The sequence below is a fragment of the Gymnodraco acuticeps genome, unplaced genomic scaffold (assembly GCF_902827175.1).
Source record: "Gymnodraco acuticeps unplaced genomic scaffold, fGymAcu1.1, whole genome shotgun sequence".
Lineage (NCBI taxonomy): Eukaryota > Metazoa > Chordata > Actinopteri > Perciformes > Bathydraconidae > Gymnodraco > Gymnodraco acuticeps.
The window spans coordinates 419,330-430,185 of NW_022991255.1; the positions used below are offsets into that span (position 1 = coordinate 419,330).

The 10,856-nt window shown below is 42.2% G+C and overlaps 1 protein-coding gene across 1 annotated transcript; it reads left to right on the top strand.

Annotated features, from left to right (window-relative positions):
* Positions 1–1,496: 1,496 nt before the first annotated feature.
* LOC117561978 lies at positions 1,497–6,356 on the top strand. The gene is made up of 3 exons (XM_034239723.1): positions 1,497–1,592; positions 1,801–1,959; positions 2,231–6,356. Exons 1-3 carry the CDS (start codon positions 1,555–1,557, stop codon positions 6,183–6,185), a joined length of 4,152 nt encoding a protein of 1,383 aa, XP_034095614.1. The 5' UTR covers positions 1,497–1,554; the 3' UTR covers positions 6,186–6,356.
* Positions 6,357–10,856: the final 4,500 nt, after the last annotated feature.

Sequence of the window (10,856 nt, forward strand, 5' to 3'; positions counted from 1 at the left end):
TCTTTTACATATCAGTGTGCGAAAAAGTACACGTCCCACCGTCCGGGACGTGTTATTTACAATATCGGACAAGTAGATCTTTCAATTGACTTGTCCGGCGGACAAGTGACGTTTTTCGCCCTGATTTATTGACAAATTATTGATACATTCAATTTACAAAAGGCAGAACTCATTCGCAAATTGTACGTGTCCGCCATTGTTCGTTTAGAAATGTTAGTTTCGGTTCTGCTTGTCGATTCCTAAGGAAATGCATCTCGCCGCTTTCTGTACAATTAGACGGGGGCGGGACGGGAAGTGTAGCACAGTGGCAGGGTTGGGAAGCAAAACTCGGTTCCGAGTAGGAACAAATAACAATTGTCCGGTATCGGGATTAATAAGAGTTGTGAGGACAAGAGGCGAGGCCGATCCCCGCGGACCGCAGCTCTCTCTCTATGCTCCGTATCAGCTGATCGCTGCACGGTGCAGCTCAGCATCTCTCTCTCTCTCTCTCTCTTTCTACACACAGCGGCTCCGCTGCCCGTTTAACAGCCTCATCTTTGTCAAACTTTCTTATGTTCTTTCTCTAACACGTAATGAAGGTTATTAAGCGTTTTAGCTCCTGTGTTGTTAATATTGACCGCCATTTCCTTTATGAAGTAAAGCAGCCTCCCTGTCTGTGTCCTCGCGCTGTCCTCACATCCCCGGACCCCCAGACTCGGAGGAGCACAGGGATGTCAGTATTGTTTATGAAGCAAGGTATAGAAAGTATCTACATTATTGAAATGAAAATACTATGTATTTACTTTTACAAACAGTGAGCAGCTGGGCAGCTGCAGCATATGTATTGCAGGACATGTGTAAGCATGCAAGCGTCTTTGAGTTGTAGAAAAGCGCTAGGCCTATAGGCTATACATCTAATGTGTCATTATTATTATTATTATTATTATTAGGTTATGTCCTATGTGTTGGACATGTGTGGTTGGACTCTGTCTCACAGGCAGGTTGCAGTGTAACATCAGAGGAGACTGGGCCAATTGTACATTCTCAAACTGCACCACTTAGAACTAACTAAACAATGCAGAGATTATTTTTATATAATTGTATTCAATAACCGTAAGAAATTAAACAGTATGAAGTTATTTGTAAATAGGAATACAGATTTGACTTAATGTTTTCATAAATATATTTGTCTCCCAGTTTGACTTTGACCTCTCAAAGAACCGGAATCGAGAACCGAAAATAACCGGAATCGAAAAGCAGAACCGGAATCGTTAAAATCCAAACGATACCCAACCCTATGTGTGATGCAGTGAAATCTTACCGCTCACTTACGTTAGCGGTGTCGTAAAAACCGTGGGAAAATGTAAAATACGATGGCGAAGAAGAAGATTCCAGTGGCCCCAATTTTTGTCCATTCTGGACAAGTGAAAAATGTATTCGGACAAGTAAATTGCCAAACTCACTTGTCCATGGACAAGTACTCTCTAAAAACTTTTTCTCACACTGCATATAAAAGACAAAGACTGTGTGGCTCTGGAGGTGCGGTACCACAAAAGCTGTTACAGTCAGTACACCATGTTTTTGCTGAGACCTGACAAACCAGAGACAGAACAGTAAGTTATTTCTCCTTGGATTGCTTTACCTATTTGCACTACCACCAGACTGAAGTCCAGGTGTGTGTCGGCGATGGCTATATATATATATACACATACACATACTTAACATTATAAGTAAACATCCAATTTCCTTCTGTTATATGTGCACACAATCACAACACTTATTCATTTATCCATTTATTTACTTCTCATTCATGTGTTGTAGGGATGAGGCAATGTTTGATGCCAGTTACAAGCTGTTCTGTGAGAGGATCATCCGCCAGAGGCTGCTTGTCAACAATGAGGTGCTTAGAATGGGCCAGCTGAGGCAGGCCTTCATTGACATGGTGAAAGCAAACGAAGGTGTTGATGCTTCAAACTACAGGTAACTGCAATGTAATACAAGTCTTATTATTTATCATGTGCAAGGCCAGCTTTAAACAAAATGTGTATGACAGGCCTGTTTGGAGAAACCCCCATGATGTGTAGTGTGTAGTGTTGTTTGTGATGATGTGGGCCTTTATTTGGCTTCTTTGGTGTTAAATGTGCTGTATGGCAGATAGGTTCTAGTCTGTAATGTCTTGTATCACCTCCACCACTCTGCTTTTGATGGTACTCCTGTGACTCGTAATTGTCACTGTTTTGTTGTGTTACAGACAGGATCTGTTGAAGAAGAGGCTGGCTCAAGATTTCCCTCAGCTAGCGTTTCACATGCCCACCAAGCGCAACGTCTGCGAACTGGTTTTTGCTGAGACTCTGTCAAAGGATGCACTCGTGGACATGCTACCAGATCCATCCGGTACGGAAACAACACAGTCCAGTGAATTGAGCCAGACAGACAGCGACAATGAAACAGGGAGAACAAAGTGCCAAACAACACATGAGGACACAAGGACACTGTATACAGCAGCGTTGTTTTTGAAAAGACTGCTTAGTGACACTCCTGGCATGTCATGCCCATGGCCTCCCACTTCTGAAAATGTAAATGTCACTGAATCTCAAACTGTTGTCCCCATTGGACTATACAATCTGCTCAGCTGGATTATAGGTTCCACTGAGGAGCCAACACTGGATCATTATGTCAACATTGATGATGACGTACATTTGAAAGTGTTGTCTGTTTGTCAAGACATTGTGTACCTTGCTTCCAAGGGCCGCAAGCAGACACCCAAGTCCTTGGCTTTAGGTTTAACTGTTCGACATTTAACTGGATCATCACGCATTGTATCACTGCTTAACAGACTGGGACATTGTGCATCATGGGACACAGTTTTGAGTCTAGACACTAGCCTTGCCCAACTGACACTAGTAGAAGGCAGAGACAAAATACCGAAGGGATTCTCAAAGCGGACACCCACAACACTTGTGTGGGATAACATTGACTTTGGTGAGGAGACACTATCGGGTCGTGGAACTACTCACCATACAAATGGAATTATGCTCCAGAGTGTGCCCGGCGAGCCTATGTCCACAGCAATCAGACAGCCACTGAGAAAGGGAGTTACCTCATTCATAGCCCCCCCCCCCCCAATGCCTATACAACCTTACCATCAGTCCAAAAGGCAAGGGCCACAGAACTTGTGTCAACCAGTGCAGTCAGCGACATGCAGAATGGACACCCACTTTGCTGTACAAGCTGAAATGGCATATGCTTTTGTGAAGTCCACATGTACGGATAGTTGTACAATCCCAAGCTGGACAGGGTTCCATACACTGCTTCAGGATGAAAACACTCTGCAGAAGTCCGCATTGTATTATCTTCCAGTCATTGAAGCCTCACCAACAGAGATGTCAACAGTCAACACTATCCTGAAGCGAAGTGTCCAGATTGCTGACCAGCTAGAACTGGATCATATAGTTTTAGTGTTTGACCAGGCTATATATGCCAAAGCACAGCAAATACGCTGGAAGGATGTTGAGTTTACAAAGCGTCTAGTGATTAGACTAGGTGAATTCCATACATGCATGTCCTACCTGAGTATTCTAGGCAAAAGGTTCGGAGATGCAGGACTGCAAGATATCCTCATTGAATCTGAAGTTGTTGCCCCAGGATCCATCAATGGGGTACTCAATGGCCATCACTACAATCGCAGCATGAGGGCTCATAAACTTCTATATGAGAGTCTGCAGCGCATCCGGTTTATCACCTTCATGGACTCCTTGCCACCCCAAGAGAGAGCTGCGTGCATGGATGTCATCACTGAGATGGAATGTGCCTTTCCAGACAGATTGATGGATGTTTTGAGTGCAGATCAGAGGTTTGATAATATGTGCTCGAAATATGCAGACTTTGTGCAGAGGAGGAGTACAGAGAATGCAACATTTGCTTTCTGGAGCTCATACATTGACATGATGCAGCTACTCCTCCTGTTTGTGAGAGCAACGCGAGAATCAAACTGGCAGCTTCACCTGTCAACCGTCCGGTTAATGATGCCATGGTTTTTTGCCTACGATAGAGTAAATTACGCTCGATATTTACCTGCATACTGGCTGGAAATGATGAATCTGCCTGTCACACATCCCTCTTGCCACAGTGACATGAATGTGAAAGGCCAGTGGACTGTCCAGCGACAAAGTGTTCATGGATTTGCCTCCATTGCTTGCGACCAGGCTATTGAGCAAACGCTTAACAGAGATGCCAAGACCAAAGGTGGCTGGACAGGGATCACACAAAATCGGTCTGCAGTGTATCGCTGGATACTGTCACAGCATGAAAGAGCCGCGATAGCAAGACAGTGTGAATCAATGGCAGGGATATCTCCTGAGCTACGGACAAGAAAAGACCTGGACAAGACACGCATCTCTGCTGATGCAAAGGCTGTGAGTAGAATCTTGGACACTATTGATTCCATGCTCAACCCTTTTGATGTACACCAAGACGGCATTGTGTGTCTTAGCTCTGGAAGAGTAGCAACAGGAGAAATCACAAAGGATTTGCTTGTTGCCTCAGAAAAGGGTGAAAATGCTGTAAAGGAGTTTATGGAGCAGAGACTGTTATCCAAAACAGTTGACATATTTGCCCCCATAATATCACAAAAACTCAAGACTCTCAGTGATCAGAAAAAGCCCCCCAAAAAATCTGCAGCAGGCAAGGAAGTGATTTTGCGTGCTGACAAGAAGTTATTTTCCAGGCTCCTCATCCTTGGCCAGAGCAGGAAAATTGAAATGAGGGAAATTCTGTCATATTCCTTGGGAACTGTGTCATATCCATTAGCAAGTGCTGATGGTTCACTTGCCAAAACAAACAAATCAGCTCTCATGGATCTATTGCAGAGCAAAGGTGGAGAGTGCTTGGTTGACAAAGTTCCAATAGGTGGTGCCATTCTTTTTGATGGCATGGCAGTCATGCAGGCCATGCCATCCAGACCAGCAACATTTGGAGAGCTTGCAGAGACCATACTGCAGAGCATACTCCAACTTGCTTTGCATCACAAGTGTACACGCATTGATTTTGTCACTGACCGGTATCCACCCATCAGCATCAAAAGCCTAGAACGGTCCCGTAGAGCTGATGCAGGGTCACAACTAATAACAATCTTCAGCCCAGATCAGAGAACTCCAACCCAGTGGAAGAAGTTTCTCTCTGACGGAAAAAATAAGGAAGCACTGGCCGAATTCCTTTATGTGGCATGGACACATGCAGACCTCACAACAGTGGGTAAAAACCTCAGCTTGTACATTGCCCATCAAAATCAATGCCACTGTGTAACTGTCATGGAGGGTGTACAGTCTGTTGATGTTGTTGAAGACCTGCAGTGTGATCATGAGGAATGTGACACACGGGTGTTTTTACATGCCCAACATGCTGCACAGGAGCACAAAGCTGTCATCATCAAGAGCTCGGACACTGATGTGGCAGTCATTGCTGTAAGTCTGCAGGCAGATTTGCCATGCAGCTTATATGTGTTCACAGGGACTGGCAACAGGACACGGATCATTAACATTGCCATGGTGTCATCAGCTCTCGGAACCAGTGTGTGTTCAGCCTTGATTGGAATTCACACGTTCTCTGGGTGTGACTCCACAAGCGCTTTCTATGGCAAAGGCAAAAGAAAGTCATTTGCTGTTGCATGTGAGAAAGATGACTACCTTAAGGCTTTCAGAAGTTTAGGTACTAACTTTGACTTGGAGCAATCAACATTTGCACTTCTTTGCCGGTATGTATGTCACCTGTATGATCAGCCAGCAGCCGAACATGTAAATGATGCTAGGTACAAGGCTTTCTGTATGGCATCATCGGCCTTGCCAGAATTAAGCATTCCCCCTACTCATGATGCCCTCCATCAGCACTGCAAAAGGGCAAATTACCAGGCAGCAATAATGAGGTCCTGTCTCAAAAGAGAAATGAATGCTCCATCACCTGCTGGATATGGTTGGGAAATAGAGGATGGGAACTTACACGTCACCTGGATGACAAGAAATCCTGCCCCTGACAGTGTGTTGCATGTGATACACTGCAGCTGCAAAGAGTCTGCCTGTGAGAAAGGCAGATGTTCATGCTTCTCTGCAGGACTCTGTTGCACAGACTTATGTCGTTGCTCAAATTGTGCAAATAAAAAAGAAACAGAGGAAGAGAACGATGACTGCCCTGACACTGACAGTGAGGAATAGGAATAAAAGAGCCTTCTTTCCATCTTTCTTAAGCTCTTTTCTGTTCTTTTGGTTTTAGTGCCTGGCCGACGCGCTCACACATCACTCATAGATACGTTTGTTTTTGGTACTAGAACAGAGTATAATCAGCAGGACTCTTTTAACCAGCTGAGGCAATCACAGCACCAATCAGCCGCTCCGCCCAGCCTGACACCAATCAATTATACTACATTACATGTCCTTCTACTGTTTTCTATGTCATACCTTTTATATTTGTAATAAATCTCGTTTTTATGGTTCATCAGTGTTGTTTTCATTTGTGGAGGGATGAATGAGTAAATAAATGAATCAATGGACATTGGTATAAGTAAGGCAAGGCAAGTTTATTTATATAGCACTTTTCAACACAAGGCAATTCAAAGTGTTTTACAAAAAATTAAAGACATTAAGAAAATGGCATTTAAAATCAGTCATTCAAAAGAAAAGCTAATAAAAGAAACATTAAAAGAAAAAATACATGGATAAAAGTTACAGTGCAGTCTAAGATATGAATAGTTCAATTAAAAGCAGCAACAAAAAGAAAAGTCTTCAGCCTGGAAGTACTGCATTTTATTGATCTAAATTACTTAACGTAACAAGTTAACCTTCTTCTTGGACGCAGAAATCAAGTCATGTTTATTTTAAGAGTGCATTTAACGTGTACAGGGTAACAACAGACAGACAAAAAGTCCTCAGTCTAATGGAATAATCCCAATGAACCTAGCGATGTGAACATGGCAGTCCAGGAATGATAGTTTGATAAATATGAGTTTGATATACTTTATTAATCCCCGTGGGGAAATTGTTTGTAGCTGGAGTTGGCTGATAAACGCTGCTAGTCAATGTTGATTCGATGGTCAACTCTGTTCCCAGATAGTAAAACCTCTCACAAATACCGCGTATATAACGCAAATACCTCGGACTTAGTGATGTATTAAGACATATGACAAAACATGACATAAAACAAGCATACAGCACTGTTTAGAATCCATTTGGTCTGGTTTAGCGTAACCATGGCGGCCGCCATCTTTCACTTCTGTTGACAATATGCAGCTACCCAATTGGTGTAGCACGATCACGTGACGAACCGTGGCACGACTTTGGACCAAGATATTATTACGCTTCGAAGGGACTAGTTCAGCCAATAATTACGTGCCTAGAAGAATTGGCAGGAATTTTAGCGACGATATTTTTTTTGGTGGATAAGCATGACTCGTTCTTTTTTATGAACTAAAGATTGTGTAGTTTCACTTCTGTGGAGCGGGTTGAAACGATAACAGGGTTCACCTTATGGCCTAATTGTAATATACACTAGTTTAATGATTGTTCTTCAAAGGTATTATTCAGTCTTAAACAAATAATAGCCTACTGAATAGGCTACTCTACAGCAGTGAATGAAGGATGAGCCTAAAACATGGCCATGCATCCAAAATGTTTATTTTTAACAAAATAAACACTTTAAAAAAAATAATTAGCACTTTTTTTTTTCACCCACAGTGACAACGCGCAGAGCATATTGGAACTCTACAGGTGTTGGGACAGAGTTCCTCAGACGAATGGACGAAAATGTGTTTTCCAGGCAGTCTTGAGTGAAGCGGCTTGTGAGAACAAATGTGTGCCCTTGTCTCAACAGGTCATGCTGAACCTCCAGGATTGTTGTTGTGGCCATCACCAGTCCTGTCTGGACTGGTTTCCAGCTGCCCTTGGGACCGATCTTCAGGCCCTGAAACAGATGGATGGAGTCCCGGAGGAAGCTGATGGCCTTATCATACTCCTCCATCTTGAAATGACTTAGGGCAGTAACAGTGTTGCGTGACGACATGAGGTCAAACTTTTTGGTGTCCAATGTTCAGTCACTGTATTGGTAAGCAACCATTTGTTTTGGTCAAAATGTGTTATTCACACTCCTGACTCCAGTTTGATGTGCTGCATTGTCCTCTGGGAGGTCATGGCTTGGAAGGTTTTATATTCTGTAGTGTCTCAACAGAACCTAATATGAATTGCTTTATTGTCTCGTCGCTGGATCACCTCCCCCTGGCAAAGTGGCCTCGTTATTGTTGACAAACCTGTTTTTGTTGCTGGTTCAACAGGAGCTTCTGTAAATAGTTTTGTAAATAGTTTGAATATTTATCATAGTAATCATTTTTAGTCTCCCACTCTCTCAATTTAATTTATCGTTTCTTTGCCCCACCATGTTTTGTTGTCCAAGGGCACTAATTTGGTCTGTGTTGAAGATTGTTTTACACTTTAGATTAATCAAAATTGTGTTTTTTGGCTGAATTAATCTTTTTCTGTTGAACCCTAACCCTCTTTGTTCTCCTTCTCATTCATTTGACTTTGTTTTGTTCTAACACACATCCCACATCACATCACTTTTTCCATACACTGTTCTTAATACTTGTTCACACATGTGTTCGTCCCTTTTACTTTGTTCTTCCTGTTGTTCTTGTTCAAACACATATCAATTGTTCATCCACTGTTGTGGTAAAATGATATTCATAGTCTTAACATGATCATGCTACCCATGCTAACATGAACACAAACGTTTCCCTCCAAAAATGTAAAACGTATCTAAGTACAGGCATGAAAACGGGTCAGGGGTGAAAAAGGTGAGAAGGATATAATCCCTATAGGGGGGTCCGGGGGCATGCTCCCCCGGAAGAACATTTTGAATATTCCATATTTTAAAGCATCAATCTGATGCATTTTGAGATGCATTTTTTTGCCAACCTGGGGAGAGCTGGAGAAACTTAACTTCAGCCATGAGTCAAAAATATTATGGCCTCCTTACTAAGTATTATCAGGGATGCAAACTCATCAGGTATGGAAAAGGTGACAAGGACCCGAGCCCCCCGACCCCACGGAATATCGGCTTTAAAATGAGGAATAACAGAGGATTTTAGCAGTCAAAACAACTAAAGCAGCAGTGTTAATAATAACAAACGCTAAAGAGTCACATCTAATAGAAATATATAAAAGCATTTATTTTAATTGTGTAGCAGTCAGTTTATAATTTTGGCAGCACTGTTGAGCATTTTGAAAATCTATTGTCATGCCTCTGTGCAAGGCTTAGTCTTTCTATCTTTATGGCATCTGGTGTAAAGTAACTAAATTCATAAACTCAAGTACTATAGCCTACTTGGGTACAATTTTGAGATACTTGTACTTTATTTAAGTATTTCAATGTTTTGCTACTTTGTTCTTCTTCTCCTCTACAGTTCAGAGGTACATGGTGTACTTTTACTCCACTACATTTATGTAATACCTTTAGTTACTTTGCAGATGTGGATGAATGATGTGAAATCTAGTCAAGTGTTGAATCAGACTTTAGTTAAAACTGTCAATAAAAAGTATGCAATAATGCAATTACAGCTGAAAAAGTACTTGGGTGTGTGTTTTTTTAATATATATATTTACCATTCAATAACGCAATCGCTGCTGTCTGTCTGTCCCATAGAAGAACATGACAGCGCAGCGCAACTATACTACGGACGTGACTGCCCTGGCAGTGACTGCAACATAGCCTGCTTGTGCTACCACACTTTCCCCTCAAAATATCGTTAAATAACGAAACTTATAAATAGTGCCAATCCATACAAAGTGTAACCACATCATGTAAATATGAAAGCAATCTTTAAAAAATAACAGTGTTGGTTTAATCTAAGACTATTTTGACCATGTTTGTGCTGTTTTTGCCATAGAGAAGCATTGCCACGGAAGTGCGTTTTGAACTATCCCGGCATACATAAACCACGTGACCGGCTGGCGGCGACATCAAAGAGTGTCGTAACTCTTATCTCTCTAGGGCTCTGGGATGACCTAATTAAAATAGCGTCCCCCCAGTAAAAAAATCCCCACTACACCACTGCATTTAAGGATATGTCAGAGGCCGAAATAGATTTTTTTAGCTACGTCTCTGATAAAACAATGACATCAGTGTCAGTCGAGCTTGCCCAAATGCGGACAAAATCTAAGTTTAGATAAAAGACTGCGCACATTCAAGTGGATGAATCCCAACCCAGACCTAGCTTTAAAATCAGCAGGAGTAGCGATCTGACTACTGGGCGGACCAGGGTTAGGTTGTACATTTCCTGATAGCAATAATGACAAGAAAACCAGGCATCTTTTCCTCTTAATCGACACACATAAATTGTCATCTACTTTAAAATCACCAGAAAAGTCTGTGACAGTGTGATTAGAGCTCAAGAAGCAGTCGTGAAGAACCATCATGGCAGGCAAGCAAAAAAGACAAACATAGTTTGCCGAGCTGATTGACTGAGACAAGGCAACTGGAAATCGTTCACAAAACACACCCGATCCTTTGCAGGGGATGCCCACTGCGGGCGGCAGAACAGACCTGAATCCAATCGACTTCCCAGGGTGAAGAGATAACTTCTCACTGTCTAAAATAGCCAACAGGCATTCAATAAATGATGCGCTTCCACAAACAACAAACAACATCATTATTACATTCAAACAAACTACTTATAGTAGATGAAGAACATTATTCAAAAGTACATTAACTTTGGATAATAACACGGGAGGCTCTTTTCCTCTCTCTCTCTCCTGACAGCCCGTCCTTATCAGACTCATGCAGCGCGCTAATCCAGTAACGAGTGACCCGACAGTGAAGAATAGTTTAGCTTGTTCCAG